The 17367-nt window shown below is 38.3% G+C and overlaps 4 protein-coding genes across 6 annotated transcripts; 1 reads left to right on the top strand and 3 right to left on the bottom strand.

Annotated features, from left to right (window-relative positions):
* Nucleotides 1-222: 222 nt before the first annotated feature.
* LOC112168730 (leucine-rich repeat protein 2) lies at nucleotides 223-2787 on the bottom strand. Its single transcript, XM_024305629.2, has 7 exons — nucleotides 2499-2787; nucleotides 2260-2392; nucleotides 2053-2124; nucleotides 1678-1821; nucleotides 1515-1586; nucleotides 1317-1388; nucleotides 223-464 (listed from the first exon to the last, which is right to left on the bottom strand). Exons 1-7 carry the CDS (start codon nucleotides 2581-2583, stop codon nucleotides 398-400), a joined length of 645 nt encoding a protein of 214 aa, XP_024161397.1. The 5' UTR covers nucleotides 2584-2787; the 3' UTR covers nucleotides 223-397.
* A 6093-nt stretch (nucleotides 2788-8880) lies between these two features.
* On the bottom strand, nucleotides 8881-10870 carry LOC112172671 (uncharacterized protein At2g23090). The gene is made up of 3 exons (XM_024310108.2): nucleotides 10627-10870; nucleotides 10504-10544; nucleotides 8881-9191 (listed from the first exon to the last, which is right to left on the bottom strand). The coding sequence occupies exons 1-3, from the start codon at nucleotides 10697-10699 to the stop codon at nucleotides 9072-9074; spliced, it is 234 nt and encodes a 77-aa protein (XP_024165876.1). The 5' UTR covers nucleotides 10700-10870; the 3' UTR covers nucleotides 8881-9071.
* Nucleotides 10871-13496: 2626 nt separating this feature from the next.
* On the top strand, nucleotides 13497-15865 carry LOC112172670 (mediator of RNA polymerase II transcription subunit 28). The gene is made up of 4 exons (XM_024310106.2): nucleotides 13497-13667; nucleotides 13956-14133; nucleotides 15159-15271; nucleotides 15354-15865. Exons 2-4 carry the CDS (start codon nucleotides 13974-13976, stop codon nucleotides 15486-15488), a joined length of 408 nt encoding a protein of 135 aa, XP_024165874.1. The 5' UTR covers nucleotides 13497-13667; nucleotides 13956-13973; the 3' UTR covers nucleotides 15489-15865.
* Nucleotides 15866-15900: 35 nt separating this feature from the next.
* Nucleotides 15901-17275, bottom strand: LOC121050103. Of its 3 annotated transcripts, none has more exons than XM_040508960.1 (3): nucleotides 17005-17275; nucleotides 16237-16584; nucleotides 15901-16112 (listed from the first exon to the last, which is right to left on the bottom strand). In XM_040508960.1, the coding sequence occupies exons 2-3, from the start codon at nucleotides 16516-16518 to the stop codon at nucleotides 16053-16055; spliced, it is 342 nt and encodes a 113-aa protein (XP_040364894.1). In that variant the 5' UTR covers nucleotides 16519-16584; nucleotides 17005-17275; the 3' UTR covers nucleotides 15901-16052. The 3 variants fall into 3 exon arrangements, with proteins under 3 accessions (XP_040364894.1, XP_040364895.1, XP_040364896.1); XM_040508961.1 differs by having other exon boundaries at nucleotides 16237-16506; XM_040508962.1 differs by having other exon boundaries at nucleotides 16237-16496.
* Nucleotides 17276-17367: the final 92 nt, after the last annotated feature.

Here is a 17367-nt window from a genome sequence, read left to right as displayed (position 1 = left end):
TTCCTTTTGTTAACCACAATCCTTCTACGGGAGACCCCTCTTTCCTATAACCATTGTGATTGCAGAGATTTATTTATATGCCTATTTAGGTCGTATCAGTCTACAGAACTTCACCTTACTTCCCGGGGTGTCAAGTTCATCATCGACTCTGCTATACCGTCCCCTATTTCTGCCTAAGCTGTCCAAAGCAAAATACTGTGGCTCACTGGACAGCAGGAAGTTACTAAAGGTTCCAATCTCAGAATCATTTTATTTTTAATAGCTAGTGTTACATTCATATCCACACCTTTAACAGTGTGCTAGTGTCAGATACATAATATAGTTAGAGATACAAACATTTTCCTTTATCGTACAATATTACTGTCCTTTAAGGATGATAAACGAATTCCAGCTTTCTTCAGCACCCGAAGTCATATGGTACCAGTCCTTGCAGCTCTGGGCCACTGAGTCTGTTGTTCTCAAAACTGAAACAGAAGCAGAAGGCAAATGTATTAAAAACTTGCAACACATTAGATAGTTGCTTTACAGAGTATGGAACTTTGGACATAGAAGCCTGTTTGCAAAAGACTCTAGACCATGGAAAATGTTCAATCATACTTTCTATAAACAGTTGCATGATTTTTAGATAGTACTTTAATGTGACATTAAAAATCATGATTGAACTATGGAAAATAATCTTAAAGTTTGCTGATAGCTTATGATTCATTCGGATCATTGATATCTCAATACTCTAAACTACAGTGCAACTTCACCATAGCCAACTAACTAGCATTTGGTCTAGTGGTAAGGCATTCCTCTCCAGCAAATGCTCGAAGAGGTCTGTTATTCAACTCCACCCTCCTCTATGATCAAGAAAAAGAGGTGAGAGAAAACACCAGCATTTGAGACTCAACACTATCTATTAGCTAGATACATCCAATGATGACAAATTTTTGTATGCCAAAAATTAAGATCTGATTCAGATCACATCTAAGAGCACACTACCAAACGGCCTCATGGTATCAGCATGGGCTGCTCAAGGCCATGGGTGTAAAATACCTTGTCTTCTCAGAGAACATTTGAAATGCATGATGTCTTTAGACATAGGACAGAATTCCACTGGCCAAGTCATCTAGCACTTCTGAAACAATTGCCTCTAAATTGGCAAAACCTATCTCTTGATTCGTATCAAACGACTAGCAAACCCATAATAAATTATTGATTCCTTTTTGTTTATTTTCAGGAAAACAATAAGCAGATAATAAGCGAGTTCATTTCCGTGCAGGGGTGCCATATAATTGAGAGCATCAAAGAAAGAAAAGTGATAGAAGTAGTACCTTTCCATTGAGAAGGTGCTAAATGGGCCATCAACTGGAATCGTTCCGCATAGATCATTGTTCGAAACATCACTGGCACAATAAAAGTTCATAAGACATGTAAGGAAACAGTAAAAACAAACAAAACATACTAGTTCAGAATAACAAACACACTCAGATTTTAGAAATCCTCCTCTTTTCTCAAAATTAGAAACTTACAAAACTTTGAGGTTAGAGAGGCCGGTGAGTTCCCTTGGAATAGATCCTGATAGTTTGTTGTTGTTTAGCCTCCTGCAACATTTTTAACCATATTCTCAAATGAGCTGAATTTGAGATTTCGGAAAGGTAAAACAGTCTAGCTGATCAGTGTAAGAGTACTCACAGGAATCTGAGTGACTTCAACTTGGAGAAAGATTTTGGGATTTTCCCTTCAAATCTGTTGCCATACAAATCCATGCTGACAAGGTTTTTCAAATTCCCCAATTCCTTTGGGATTTTACCTCCTATATCATTTCTATAAAGCTCCCTGAAATTCACAAGACCTATATAGTTATTTAACTTATTTCCAATCACAAATTGTACAATTAATCATGTCGGAATAACTCCAAATTAAAAATTTAAGGAACTGTTCCCTTTACAACCAGGTACAAAATCACTAAGGTCTAATTAAGAAAGTTCACATTCTTAAAGTTAAAGGCTGCTTTTCTAGGAAACCCAATAAAGCATAAGCAACTTGGTTTGAGTAAGGGAAACATACAAGTATTCCAGGTGCTTCAGCTGCCCAAGCTCTGGCCCCAAAGACCCAGAAATGTTAGAGTTGCCCAAATCCCTAAAATTGAAGACAAGAAAGTCAATCAAGCCACAAAAATTACAAGAAATTCAAAAAGGTAATTGATAAACAAATTCAAATTCAAACTCAAACAACAAACACCCTATTTCAAAATCAAAGAGAGAATAAACTTACAAACGGATCACATGGTTATTAGCATCACAGGTAACATGGAACCAGGTGCAGGGATTGACCAGAGTTGGGTCCCAACTCTGAAGAACATTGGTGGCATCATTGAACCTACTTCTCAAAGCATGCAAAGCATTTCCTGAAACCATATCAAAACCCACAAAAATTCAAAACCCAATACACAAAAAACAGAATTGAAAGCAAACCCTGTAGAGCAAAATAGAGGGATCAAGTAAAGAGGGTACCTTCAGAGTTTGTAGACAAGGCAGGAGACAGGAAGAAGAGGAAGGTTAGAGAGAAAGAGACTAGGGAGAGAGGAAAAGAAGCCATTTTTAGAGAGAAAGATAGCAAAAGGAAATGGCCGAAGTTGGGAGAATATAAAACCAAGAAGGGGAAGTGGTTCGACTTCAACAAGAGTTGGAGGGCAAAGTGATGGTCCAAGTCAAAATATCAGGTTGTGGCAGTGGCGTGCGTTTAGGAATAGGAATAGTAATATAATGCTGTTCACAGTCTTCAGAGACTTGAGAGAAGGATAGAAAGAGAAAGCAGGGCAATTGGAAGCAAGTGGGAAACTCATGATCGACCTGTGATGAGTAGTCTTTGAGAGACTTGTGATGAGTGTGATCGATCAGTTGTGAAAATTGGAGAAATTTTGTTTTTGTTCTTTGAATTGATTGTAGTTAAATTAGTTTTTGCTTGATAAATTAAGAATTTGTCAACGGTAAATCAATACATCGATACATTACATAAATTGAGTCGATTTAGAAGTGATTTCATTTATTGGTAAACTAATATGTAACTATTCTATTTTTTTATAGACGTAGTTTAACTCTGTATCAAACTAAATATACTTAATGTATGGAGAAAATTCTACGGATATATTAATTTACGAATACATCAAGTAAATTAGATTTGATACAGAGATAGACTGACTCCATACATAAGTAGACTAGTTTGACACCAAAGTCATTAGAATTAAAACCAATATAAATTGAGTTGATTTAGAAGAAGATTCGTTTCATTTATTGGTAGACTAGTAGTAACTATTCTACTTTTATATTAATCTAGTTTACTTTTGTATGAAACTAAATTTACTTAATATATCGAAAAAATTCTATTATATATCACTATACGAATACATCAAATACACTAAATTTAATATAGATGTATACTGACTCCATGTATAAGTAAATTATATATCACTATACGAATACATCAAATACACTAAATTTAATATAGATATATACTGACTCCATGTATAAGTAAATTGGCTTGACTTGATCTATTAATCTATCACAATATTAAACTAATTTAATTAATGTATCAGTACATTAAATCGATGTACCGTAGACGAACTCAATATATCATATCAACTTACCAATAGAGAAAACTTTTTATGAACTAATTCAATAATTTTTATTTTAAAATTTTAACCCTTCAAAATACTAAAAAAAAATTTTTTGACCAAGGGGATTTGAAATTTGTTTTTGTTGTGGACAATGATGAAACTCAGGAAGTTGAAATTTTGAAAGTTTAGCTTGGCCTTTGCGCGTAAAGTGGGGACCAGATGATGGGAATCTAGGAAATTGTTGAGAGTCAGTCAGAGTCAGAGAGTCAGAGTCAGAATTGGTGTGGAAACACAGAAACAGTAGTAATAAGTGAAGACCTGGGCGCACTCTGGTAACTTTTGTTTCCAGCTAGTTTTTGGCTTTTGGCCAAACATTATGCCCTCCCATGTTATGGCATGCAACACCCATACAGTTCTGGGTCCTCACAGCCATGTTCATGTTCGAGAAATCTATTTTCCAAGTTTGGCGAAAGATCACTAATGATGGTTCGAATGAATGAGGGGATTTTATAATGTTTGTCTATGTGTTAAGAAGTTAGAGACACAATTATGGGGTCTTTTTGACAAACTTTTTGACAAAAGTTGAGCCAGATTAAAAACTTGAACTAAGATTGGTGAGTCTAGAGTATAATCACTAATATTTTTTACACTATTGAATCACAGTGTGATGGTTGCTGATTTTTTACACTAAGAAATATGTTTTTCAAGTTTTGTTAAAGATCACTAATGATCAGTCGAAAAAGGTGATTTTACAATGTTTATCTATGTGTTAAGAATTTAGAGACATTTATGGAGTCTTTTCGTCGTACGAAAACTTGAGCTAATTAAGATTGATAACAGTGTTGACTTTAGACTATAATCACGAATATTTTTTACACTATTGAATCACAATGTGATGGTTCGTGTTTTTTTTTTAATGAAAAATAAAATTTTATTAAATATTAACAATTTACAAACAGGTATAAGAACATGCATTTTCATTGCCTGAAAGTTCAATATATTTCTACCGAGTTTGGAGATCGAAGAGAGGAGAGAGACGGAGTTTGTGGCGTGAAAAGACAAGATGCAGCAAGTAGTTCTTAATTCACACATGAGTTGACATTTTTAGCTTTTATCTTTCTGTTTTGCAAATTTAATCACAATTGAGCTTTCATCACACGCATGCACCTCTAATTTGTTGTTCATTACTTCAATCAGTATGTCAACCTCAGTAAATGATGCATATATATTTGTTTAACACTTTGACTCTTTAATATCCTTAATAAAAGGGTTTGTCCATTGGTTCTTTCAAGTTCTAAGAAAAGATCGCATTTTCAAAACCAACGGATCAAAAATAAAAAAGAATAGATGCAGACTCGAAGCTAATTTTAAACATGGATTAAATTTATATGAATGAAGTAAAGAGGGTACCTACATGGATTAAATTTATATGAATGTACCAAAAGATTTGTAGACCAACAGATGCCGTCAGTTTAGCTGTGAGATTGACCAAGTCAACACGCATAGGACAAAGAAGATGAAACTGTTATTCGTGTTGTTACTGGAGGGGCTTTTAAGGAAGAAGGAGAAAGGCATGCGCATCAAGGAGGAGAGCGGGTTTTCGTCGGACTTGGCTACCATAGCCGAGCACTTCGCTTATTCCTCTACTTATCCAACAATAATAATTCAATTCAACTAGGTTGTTGTTGGGTGCTAATCACTCATCTGCCTCTCTCTCAATCCAAAACCCAGTCAAGTCTTCCTCTCTCTCAAACGGCCACCGCGTGCGTCTCCAATACCACTCTCTCCCAATCAAAACTTTATCTTCTCTTTAGTCTGGGTTGTTACAAAATCCGAGAACATTAGAATTACGGATACGTGGTGCCTGAGTTTCTCCGACGACGATAATCAAATAACTTCCTAGTTCTTTTCTCAAACAATCGGAGAAGAAAGAAAGTCCACCCACTTTTTTTCATTCTGGAAATTGGAAAGTTTAAGACACTCAGGCATCCTTGTGAATTTCATATACGCTAAATAAGTAAGAGCAGACAAAGCAGGGAAAAGAAACATTGGCAAAATTCGAAATGTCCTCGTCCTCCAAACGTTGGAGATAGGGATCGAGAAGCCTTGAATTAGTTCACATCTTTAGCGATAGAGAGAGTAATGATGAGAATCGAGGAATTAGTTCGTGAGGGGAATGAAAACCGGAGCTTTGATTATCGATGAAGATGGAGGAAGAGAGAGAGAGAGAGAGAGAGAGAGAGAGAGAGTGTCCATGCTTTTCAGTTTTCACAAACCAGCTAATACTCTTGAACTCTTCCAAGCTTGCAAAAGTCGTAATTGCCCGACTCCTTTCACCATGACGGCAATGGAATTACGTTAACGGAGATTTCACAGTCAATTTTTTTCAGCAGTATATATGGATGAAAACTGGCCACGTAAGTGGGGCCCCTTTGGTCTACAAATGTTTTGGTTCATTCTAGCCTACTCCATGAATGAATGACAAAGTCTTTAGGGTGCAGTTGGAGTTGAGTTCAGTATGTTATAAAAATGTAAACCCTAAACCTATATAGAAGAGTTTGACATCAACATGTATTCAATTCTAACAACCAGCCAAATTGTAGAGCCTCCTATGAATGATAGATCAACAACATGACACATGACCGCCGAACCTTCGCTAAAATTTGAGTTGATGGGTGAAGAGAATGTTCTCTTGTAATATGAGATACAATGCTATAATGGTAGCTTTTGTAAAACCAACGAACCTTCGCTGAAATTTGAGTTGATGGATGAAGAGAATGTGCTCTTTAGCAATGAAATAAATATTAAGTTGTTTTTTTTTTTAATAGGAATTGATTGCATTAGTAATCAAGCCATGAAAACATGCCCGATTCTAACAAAACTTATATAAGAAATCCCGGGACAAACCGGGTAACCTATCTAAGCCACAACTAAACTCATTAAAGTCTAAAGGGACGCTCGCTGAACAGCAAGCCTAATCCATGCAAGAATAATCTCGCTCTCTAAGAAAAAAATATTCATCTAGTCTAATCTGTCAAGCACTCAATTGTGGTACAAATAACAACTAGAAACATCTTAGAAAAGTTTATAGAAATAAATATTAAGTTGTTAGATGTGGAGGATGAGAGAAATAACAGGAAAAAAGATCTGACATTGATAAATTAAGATCATTTAGAAAATAGAAAAAAAGAGTCAACGCAAAGCTAGTGACATACTTATTTACAGTCAGAGAAAAGATTTACTACGAAAAAGGATAGAAAATGACGAAAAGATAGAGACAAGGAGATAAAAACCTGAACATCTCTTCAAATTTCTTCATAAGAAGTGATTTGCTTCATAAAGAGGTTTTCTGCGCAATTTTGCTTCATAGAGAAACTTCCTTTGTAAAGTGATTTCCTATTTCCTTTATAAAGTGATTTCCTATTTTGTTTTCTCTCCTACTCCTACCACACACATGCCAGGGGGCTCGTATGTGTGTGGGTAAACTCCCTCGTTTTCGGTTTAAACAAAGAATATTGAGTTTGATGGGGGGCACCGCCCATGTGAACCAAGAATGATATATCTGGCAGGCAATCAGTAGTAGCAATTTTGCTTGACCACGGGTGGAATGATTAGGATTCCAACTTGCAACTTGGCCAAAATAAGAAAATGCGTTGCTCAGTTTTGGCCTTACCTTCAAACCACAGATATTGACATAATTGGTTGCTCAGTCCCACCAAACTTAACCAGTACGGTGGATCAGAGAAACTCTGACCAAGACAAACAAGCCCTGCCCAATCATAACCACCTCTTTGGAAATACTTCCGTGGTTTGTGTTAGGACTGAAAGCTGTAAACCAGAATGACCATCAATTCTTAACTCACATGCTGAGCAAAAAGGCTATCTCAATGTTCAAGTAGAAGCAGACTCAAAGCTTGTCATGCCATTTCTCCACTTTAGAGACTGATCAATGTTGTTCAAAGACATTCAAAATCTTGCTGCAATTTTTACTTTGATCACTTTTAAACATCTTCATTTGCAGCAGATGCCGGTGCAAATTTAGGTCATAATTGTTGTATTTAATATTGTATACTTTTTTTTTTTTGAAATATAAGTTGAATTCATTAGATCAACAGCCAACAGGCTAAAGTCTACCAAAACTTACATAAGAAATCCGGCAAGAAAATCCGGAGTAACCTACCTAAGCTAAAGCAAACCTTTAAAGATCACTGGGTCGCTCACATTTAAGCGAGCCTATACAAGAATGAAAAAACCTCGCCTCTTAGGGAAAAGAAATCATTCAACTAGCCTTCACTTGCCAATCACGCAATTGTGGTACAAGCAAGAAACTAGAAACGTCATAGAAGACTCATGAAGTTAATCCAACCTCACACAGGCTCATACCCTAAGACATTAGGGCCCCATTTGCCTGGACCCGAGCCCAAGCCCAAGTCCAGTCTTGTCTAGCAGAAACATAAACAAAAGCAAACAGGCCCAGCAGCCCAAGCGCAGGCCCCTGTCCCATCAACCCAAGATTGAGCCCAGGCCCAAGCCCAAGCCAACACCAGGAGAGCCTCATGTTGCTCCTATGCGTCCGCTGCCATCCTATCCTTCAGCGGCAAGCCCTTCGACCACAGCTCTAGTGGCCGATCGTTCCAACAAAGCAACACCATCATGACCTGTTGACTCTCATAACAGAGAATCTCCTCAATCAGAAATCCCCGCCGCTCTAAACTCTGACCCGTCCAAGCCTAGATCCGACATAAACTGCAACTTGCTCCGCCGCTATGCTAATCCCAGACACCGTCAAGCCCTACAATCCAGGCTACACCGGAAACACGAAGATTCCGATCTACACCTCCGATTGGAACAAACCCATAACCAAACCGCCCCAAGCCCGACTCAAAGCCTTGCGACCTCGAGCCCAGATGCCGCAGTCAGATTCGACTCTTGCTCGCCCTCTGCAGCCCAGACGACAACCACGAAGACTCCCCAGCCACTCCCACTACTGTCGCCCTCGTCACTCACCGCCTGGACTGGAAGACCGCCACCACGGACTGAGAAAACCCCTCGCCGCACCCACGATCGCCGCAGAGATCCCTCCCCACGCCGCCGTCGTCCACGATCATCGCCTTTCTCGGAGGAAGAAGCGCCGCCGCCAATCGAAACCTAGGTTTCGAAAGCCAAGTCGCACCGAGAAGCTCGGAGAGTTCTAGACCCTTAGATTTGCAAATTCAATATTGTATACTCTAGTTGTTCAAGAAGCTATTATTTATAATTAATAATCTTTTTTGTACGTGTACGAAAAATTCATGAATCACATAAATACCGAGTTTTTGATATATTTGCTAAGGCGAAAATAAGTTAAATAACTTTACATTCGAAGTGCACTTCTTTAGTCTTTTAATGGAAACACTTCACTAACTAAGAAGTGCTTACAGAGCAAGAAGATACACATGATCTGCCACACATTCTACACCAGTTTTAGGGATCATTTTTTGAGATGCGGGAAACACATAAAGACATCGGACTTGGGGTGCTTTGCTTCTGCATGTTCTCGACACTTCACCTCTGTGGTGGTACATATAAATGTCTGCATGCACACCTTGCACTGCATTCAGTAAAATCACCCGCCAAGATGCATCGTTGAAGGAACCAGTGATTACACCAAGAGCCGTTGTAACAAGAGCAAACCGAGTCACAAACTTTGTGAATAGGAAATTCTCTCTAATGCACTAACACCAATTTCTTCATAATCAAATAAGGGAATGCATCGAGCTACCAGGAATAAGAACTCAAGAGAATGCAAGATTAGAGACTAAAATGCACTAACAATTGTTGTGTGCCAAGAAGTATCCTTGTAGATGTCTGCAAGTCGTATAAAAGCCGTAGAATCACCAGTACAAAAGTAGACAAGGTATATCAGGTGTACGTGTGGTAGTTCAAAATTGAGGCAACTTATAAACAGCAATAAAGAAAGCAAGCAACACATCTCCTAAGATTTATTATAACAATGCATGAAAGTGACTGACACGACATTGTAGGCATTGGAAATCACAAAGGACTCATGACTCAATATACTTTCTGCCCATGATCAAGTGCACTGATTCAGTATGGATTTATAAATGGCAGTTGTTCATCAGCAAGGCCTAAAGAGCTGAAATCAAAGTAGAGTAATTGGATTACAAGAAACGGCAAAGACAAATAGACAGAGAAAATTAGCTATTATTGAAGATAAATTGAAAGACAGCATGCCATGAAATAAAAGCTTTTGGGAAACTATATCACATTCTGGCTTTGTACATTGATATTAACAATGCACTTTGAAAAGAGATGGGCAGAGTGGGAACCTCATGATACAGAATTAATGCTCGAAAAATCCAACCACCAACCATCTTTATAACCACTACAAGAAGCGTACAGTTAACACACATAGTATGTTATACAAATCGTCACTGACCATCAATCAAGTTAGGTAGGAAATCAGAAATGCCAGTCTCCCAAACCCCACTGAAGTATAACCGATTAAATACAAGAAATTAGGTAAGTCAATAACTCTTTGGCTGCTCAGAGACAGGATTCCACAACGTAGAGACCCAGGATTAAGCAATTGCACATAAAATCTGATATCTAACTCAAATTTCTATTTCAGGTTCTAATAATTACGAATTGAGGGGGAAAAAAACATGAACACCTCTGTTTAACTGATATTAAAGAGAACTTTTTTTATTTTGTAAGAAAGAACATATCATTATATGGATTAACATCATTAACACCAGGAAACAAAGGAAAAGAGCACAATTTGAGTATCTAGTTTCATATAATTGAATATAGCAGAACTAATCAATCAAATATGGAACCCAGTTATAAATCATATCATGCAAGACAAGACAAATGAAAGGCAGGGTTTGCAAAGAGGCTACCTGGATGGACATGGCCTTCTTGTTGGTCTCAAGCTGGCTACCTGAAAAATCCCAAATTCACAAATGAAGGTCAGAATCAGAGAGAGATGTAACAAAATCAGAAAGCTTGATTCTTTGAGGTACCCTTTGCGGCTTTTTGCTTCTCCATGTTCCTCTCGCGTGCCATCTTGGCCTTCTGTCCGTTGCCTCCTCCCATGGCTGATCTGATTTGAAAACCAGACTCTCCAGAAGACCAAACGCCTTGTCAATGCTTCTTTTGGGAATGTGTTTGCCTTCTGGATGCTTCTTATATCATGTTCATACGTAAGAGATATATAGGAGAGGAGGTGAACTCGGATTCTCGGAAGACAATATTAGGAAGGTTGTGTCAGCCGGACCAGAGGACAGGTGCCAACCATTATTATATAATTTTACTTTTCTTTGTTTTCTATACAAATTTAGAATATTCTGCTTGGTAGAATTTATCTTTGTTTTTTGTTTTTATAGCCCGGTTCGGCCAAAAAATTTGAGGACAAGCAAAGATTCAAAGACTTTTGTTGATGTAACCTTTGATTTATAATATTCATTAGACAAAATAAGGTACAACATGGTGCAAGGATTCAAAGAATACCATATATATGTTCATGGTTGTGTTGTGTTTGAGGTGGTCAGTGCGAATGTTTGGTCCAAGTTCTGATATTACGAGGCTAAACTCCCAATTAAAGCGTAATTTATACAAAGCCTAACTCAAAGGGAACTTAGAAACCATCTCTAATAATCAAGAATCACCATTAATAGCTAAACACTAGTAGTCGTCGCATTCAAATATAACATTTCCAGAATCCAAGCCACCGAAAACTTCAATGAAATTAGACCCGACAGGAAAGAACAACTACATAAATTCCATAACTACGGTAGGATGTTTAAAGCTTACGATCTCATAAGAGTCCGAACTGTCTCCTTGCCTACAGGTGACTTGGGAGTTCACTGTTTAATCGACATCGTCATGCGGCTTACCTAAGACTATGCCTGGGTCGAGTCAAGAAGACAGGCAGAAGGGTAAGCAGCTTCGTCATGTTACACGAAAGTGCTGCTTTCTCTGGAGTGTTGTCACACAGCCGCTCGCCTAATATATGAGTATTCAACTGAGTCAATTAATCATCTGATTCAGAGACATAATATCAGTTACATCTCAGAAAATCGGATATTTCTCTAAGTTGTCAGTTAAAGGGGAACCACAAATATCACTAATCTCTGAGTAGTCGCCACCAAACACAACCACAAGAACACATAGATAAAAACCTTTCGGGGGACTCCTTTTGACTGTCGTCGCTGGACAATCTAAAGAAGACCACAATGTTGTTTCAAAGCACTACAAGATTCTCTCTTTAACTTGCTTGCTCACTACGAAATCCATTAGATCAGGGTCAAATAGGCTTTAGTCCCAAAGTAAAGAAGAAAGATCTAAACCAATATATTGTTTCCTAGTTTTCCACGTTTGATTTATGAGGGTGACAATGGAAAAATTGATAGATAAATCATCTTATTGCTATTTTATAAAACCATACATCCACCTCTCTCTCTAGAAAAACCCTAGAGGAACCCCTCTCTCTAGAACACCCGTTGGCTGCACAGATGCCTGTTCGGCTGCTCTCCGGCGTCGGCGACGGCCTTGGCCTAGCCGGCGCACGTTGGGGGTGGCCGGACAGGTAGTTTAGTTCTGTGAGTGCTTTCGACTCGGAGGTTGAGATTGGGTGGGTGTTCTACCACCTCTCTCCCGGTTACAGGTGGTGGATGCGTCGTGGCAATGGGACGGGATTGGAGTGGGCACGAGTCCTTGCAGGGGCGGAGGCAACGTTTGGTGGTGGTGGTCTGCGGCCGGCCGGCTGGGTTTGAATGTTTTGATTTGGTTGGCTGACGGCAGTGATTGGACGTTGGTTTCAACTCAGGCAGAGGCGGTTGGTGTGGATCCGGTTTCGCAGTCACTCCCGGTTGGTCGGGCGGCGATGGGTCATGTTGCAGGTTCGACGCCACTGGTTGGGAGGCAGAGGTGAAGGAGAGGCGAGGCAGTCAGCGGCTTGGGCCGAGAGGGTTGGGTACGGCCCACCTTCTAGTCTAACCTTCTGGGATTTGGGCTGAAGTTTGAGTTGGGGTTCTTTTTGGGCCATGCCTTGTGTTTTTAAGTTACTTTACTTTTGTCTTCTCTTTGTTATGGGAACCCTAGGTTAGTATTACTCTCTATTTGGTAGGGAACTACGCACTTTCGTGCCTCTAGCAAATCCTCTAGATAGTAACGACAGAGGATTCTCGAGATAAGGGCAATGGGAAGCTTTTGGTTCCCGGGTCTCCTTGCCTAGTACTTGAAATTAAATCTTTACTATTTGCTTCTTAGTTCTCTCTAGTTGTACACCAATTGAGGTCTCTAGGCGACTAGGTTTAATTTTCAAAGAGAGGCTTGTAGTGAGGATTTGATCTCTTGTATGTAGGCTCAATAAGTGAGCATATGTGTTAACAGTGAAGGTACTTGTCTTTTGTTTGGCGGCTTGTGCCATCTAGATCTTAGGTATGAGACAACATCTGATGTATGTGCCTTCTGGCCTTTAGTTAATGAAGCTATCTTTTTCTCAAAAAAAAAAAAAAATACATCCACCACATTTGATTTCTGAGAGTGACAGTCGAAAAATTGATGGATAAATCATCTTATTGCTATTTTATAAAACCATACATGCACCACGTTTGATTTCTGAGAGTGACAGTGAAAAAATTAATAGATAAATCATCCTTATTGCTATTTTATAAAACCATACATCTGCAAACATTGAGTACAATTATATTGATGTAAAAGACCTTGTTGTTGCCTATAAAGCTCAACATGCAAAACTCTTCCATCTCTCGCATAATATGTTTACTTTGTTTCATCCAAAAATGTCCTTTTATTAGTGACCAAAAATCTTTTTTATTTTCAGTAAGAGGAAAAAAAAAAGTAACAAAAAACGAAAAAAAAAAAAAGAAAGAAGAAGGAAGAAGAAGATGTTTTTTGTTGAATAAAAGTGAGTTCGGAGAATAAGAGGGAAACCAATACTGAGAAAAGAGAAAGAGGGCGGGGAAGGAAGGCTTCACTGTCTACACTAGATGAGATTTTGTTGCCCAACGAAGCTTGATTGAAGCTTTCACCCTCATTCAAGGTAACACGAAATTTGGTTTCATCTGTAGGAATTTTACAGAATACACATTTGCGTTTTGGGGTTGGCCAAGCATGAATCATTTCTTGTTCATGAATTGAATTCAATCTTCCGATTAATGGGTTCAGAAAAGCTTGAAACTTTTGAAACTTAAATTACACTTTCATGCTTGTAAGGCGATACCCAGATACGTAAATCCACCAAATAATCTTTAAATTCTGGCAAATTGATTTCTTTGATGGGTTTCATTCATACTTTAATTTCACTCTTGTTTTTGTTGAAATTTTGCAGCACTTGGTTGTTTGGGAAATGGCTGAGAGAGAACAGCAGCACCAAAGTGATGCACAGATGCAATCTCCAAAGGATGAGATGGTGGCATGTGTGATGGCATTGGAGGCTGCTTTGCTTCCATGCTTGCCTGCCAGAGAGCTTCAAGCAATAGACCGCTCGCCGCACCCGTCTCATCAGAGTTAGTGCCATTATCTCTTTACGTGTCAAGCTCACGCTTGTTTTGTGTTTGTGTGACTTCATTTCGATTCATATTCTGATATGATACTTAGGCCATGGATTACTCTCGGTACAATAGATAAGTTAGTAACTTTTTTGTTTGTGCTGGTGAACTTTGTAACATGTCTATGTAACAATTTAAAACTTGGGTAGCAATGGGGAATATCTTCTGGTTAAAAGGAAGAATAGGAGATGTTAAACTGGTTAAACACTTGGTTGGAGGTTCTTGCTTCAGCTCTGGCAAAGGAGCATTCTAGTTTTTGTTCAATGGAGGAGTTGGGAGATTTGGAAAGAAAGATAATCGCTGGGAGAAGGAGAGTTTCTTCATTTGAAGACTCTTTTAACATTCAAGGACCATGGTTGAAAACAAAACTTAAATAATCAAGTGTTAATGTCTTTAGTAGTAAATAGTGGTGGGACCAGAGAGAAGTTGGAGATTACATAATTGTACTGCAGTACTAAATTCTTTGTGAGAACCTCAAGATTTGCATTCTTCCCATCGGATGTGTTCATGATGATATAAATATGTTAGTAGTCATCCCCTCTTCATGCAAGACCAATACATTAAAATTGCTGTTTATGCTAAAGAATGATGGTATTTATATTTATTTTGGTTCAATGTCTGTTCATTTTTGAGATTTCTCTCTTGATGGAATTTTGTTTGGGATTGTCTTAAAACTGTTGGTCATGATTTTGGTAAATCTTGTCTACCCAAAGTATCATTTTTCAGTGGCCACAATGATCCTTGGACCTTTTGGTGACCGTTGTTCGACGTTTCAGATTGTGGCGGATGGTAATATATGTGTATGAACTCATCAGCTTAGGGAGAGTTTGTTTATCCATGGTTTATCTAACTGTATGCTTGTCTGTCACTCTTAAGTAGTGAATAAAGTTCAAATCTTGTGGTGCACACTGACCAGTACTCCAGTAGTTCACCCAGGGTATTACTTTATGGTTGAAATGACGTTTATTTTGTCACTGTTTCAGTTGATGTTGAGAGACATGCCAGAGATTTTATGGAAGCTGCCAAAAAGCTTCAGCTCTATTTTATTGGTCTGCAACTTGAGGATCTGCCCACGAATGCTGAAAAACTCAGAAAGGTAAAATATAACCATGTTGTCCATTTACCATATGTCTATTTGGCCTTGCATACTTAATCGTGGTGCATTTTCGTTGCTCCAGGAGATTGCTGTGATGGAAGAGGAGTTGAAGGTAAAGAATGAGATTATCAAGAAGAATGAAAGGTTAATCCAAGGGTGGAAAAAGGAGCTGAAAGACCAATTGGACAGACACAATACTGAGCTCGAGAAAGTGTAGTTACTTAACCAATAGATATTTCATCCCATCTTATGGTAGATCATTTGGTAGCATAGCAAATGAATGCTTTTTTTCCCATCCTATTTCCCGCATAAATTATGATCAGTTGCATCCAAATTGGCTAGAGAATTTTGCTGATTCTACGTTTGGCTTTGTTGGCAGCTGTTTTTCGATTGCTTCTTTTACATGTCTAGCAGCGTATTTCATGCTTGCTTGCTTTAGCTGTAAACAAAGTTACAGTCACAGCTAGTCACATGAGGTTCAAACTAATGTACTTGTGGTTGCATAACCGTTTCCCAGCGGCTTGGGACAACGAAACCACTTTAGTTGTGGACTCGTAAGATTACTAATTATGGGAAAAAAGTTCTGTCAATCAATTTGACTATGATGGCTTTAAATTGGGGAATCCAATCCAATCTAACTGATTGCGTACTTTTATACACAGTATTTTCCTGTAACAATACAAAATCGTAAAAGAAACACAAACATTGATCATTAGGTTGATCAATTGCAGAAACATATTCTTTACAATTTAAGTGATAACTGCTTCATATCTTCCCTCCTTTAACCTGAGAATCCCACAGCTTGCCTCTTTTCCTCTTGTCCAGCTTTAATCCAAGCAGCCTACAAAAATTTAGAAATACCAACAGTCAGAAATATAATTAAGAACCTTAGAACCACACAGCATTTGCAAGCAACACATAAAGTGCAAGAGCTAACTCATAAAGCACAAGAGCAAGAGATATACCTTATCCAGTTCAAGTTTCGATTGATGTGGCTTCATGGAGTTTCCTAAGCCTAGACCTCCCCATTGTTCTTGTAGTTCTCTCTCCCTTGCTTGTTTTCGAGTCACAGAGAATCTAGTCCGGTCCTCTGGTTGCTGAGCAGCAGCCACCTTTTCTTTCTCAAGTCTTGATTTATGTTTAACCAAAATTTGGTCCAAACCACCTGCTTCATCCACAAGCGAATGCAGCTTTGCCTTACTTCTCTTCACTTCAACAGGTTCTTCTGCACCAAGCTTCATCTTCATTTGTTAGAAACTCGGTTGGAGGACCAACCAACCGATACCAACCGAGCTTCTCGGTATAGCCTAGTCCTATTCGGAATAGTTTTCCTTGTAACATTAGAATATGTATTTTGTAATCCCTATATATAGGGCTCCTATTCTCAATAATAAAACACACAATTCTCTCTCGAATCCTTTATTCTTAAACAATATAGTCTTAATTTGGGCACATTTTGTGTCAAATTTGGTCAAATAATTTCATCAAAAATGTCGTTTTCAAACTTTTTTGAGACTATTTGCCAAAGAAAACAACTCGAACTTGGGTGGAAGCTACCAAAGACAAACACATTGCTCAGGCGCCTAGCCCATATACAAAATTGCTCTCATCTAAGCTCGGTACATTTGAAAAACACAGTATTAAAAACACAAACACATTCACTCATTTAGCGAGCATATTATTCATTCTTGTTTACATCATAATTACTCTTTATCCTCTTCTACTATGCTTACTTGCATTTTCTGGCATTGCTTTTAGTGTTCAATGGTGATACATCTTTAACCAGATTGTCCAGCTCTTTTGGCAATTACTGATATGAGGATGTCTTCCTCGTTTTGTAGGCAATCAGCTCACTTTTTCACAGGTCGCATGCAGGAATATCAACAGTATCAAAAATCCACAATATAGGAAATTCTTAATTTCGTTAACAGCATTTGTCCACGACCTCTTCCTTTTTGGTCTGAGAATCTCTTCGTTTGATACTGGTCGGGAAAGTTCAACGTCTTTTCCCTATCAAAATAAACCATATTTAGCCAGTATGGTATAATAAGTTAATATGGTATAATAAGTTAAGAACGTAGCATTCTTATTAAAGA

The sequence above is a fragment of the Rosa chinensis genome, chromosome 6, assembly GCF_002994745.2.
Source record: "Rosa chinensis cultivar Old Blush chromosome 6, RchiOBHm-V2, whole genome shotgun sequence".
Classification (NCBI taxonomy): Eukaryota; Viridiplantae; Streptophyta; class Magnoliopsida; order Rosales; family Rosaceae; genus Rosa; species Rosa chinensis.
Note: the sequence above shows the minus strand (reverse complement) of the source record. Positions and strands in the feature narration are given on the sequence as shown.

Coding starts and splice junctions, on each gene's coding strand:
- LOC112168730 (XM_024305629.2), bottom strand. CDS start 2,583: ATGGCTTCTTTTCCTCTCTCCCTAGTCTCTTTCTCTCTAACCTTCCTC. Junction 1,587..1,677: donor TTGAAGTCACTCAGATTCCT/GTGAGTACTCTT, acceptor AAAATGTTGCAG/GAGGCTAAACAACAACAAAC. Junction 465..1,316: donor AGCACCTTCTCAATGGAAAG/GTACTACTTCTA, acceptor CTTCTGTTTCAG/TTTTGAGAACAACAGACTCA.
- LOC112172671 (XM_024310108.2), bottom strand. CDS start 10,699: ATGGGAGGAGGCAACGGACAGAAGGCCAAGATGGCACGCGAGAGGAAC. Junction 10,545..10,626: donor GAAGCAAAAAGCCGCAAAGG/GTACCTCAAAGA, acceptor GGGATTTTTCAG/GTAGCCAGCTTGAGACCAAC. Junction 9,192..10,503: donor AGAAGGCCATGTCCATCCAG/GTAGCCTCTTTG, acceptor TACTGAATGCAG/TGCAAGGTGTGCATGCAGAC.
- LOC112172670 (XM_024310106.2), top strand. CDS start 13,974: ATGGCTGAGAGAGAACAGCAGCACCAAAGTGATGCACAGATGCAATCT. Junction 14,134..15,158: donor GCCGCACCCGTCTCATCAGA/GTTAGTGCCATT, acceptor TCACTGTTTCAG/TTGATGTTGAGAGACATGCC. Junction 15,272..15,353: donor ATGCTGAAAAACTCAGAAAG/GTAAAATATAAC, acceptor TCGTTGCTCCAG/GAGATTGCTGTGATGGAAGA.
- LOC121050103 (XM_040508960.1), bottom strand. CDS start 16,518: ATGAAGATGAAGCTTGGTGCAGAAGAACCTGTTGAAGTGAAGAGAAGT. Junction 16,113..16,236: donor CGAAACTTGAACTGGATAAG/GTATATCTCTTG, acceptor AAATTTTTGTAG/GCTGCTTGGATTAAAGCTGG.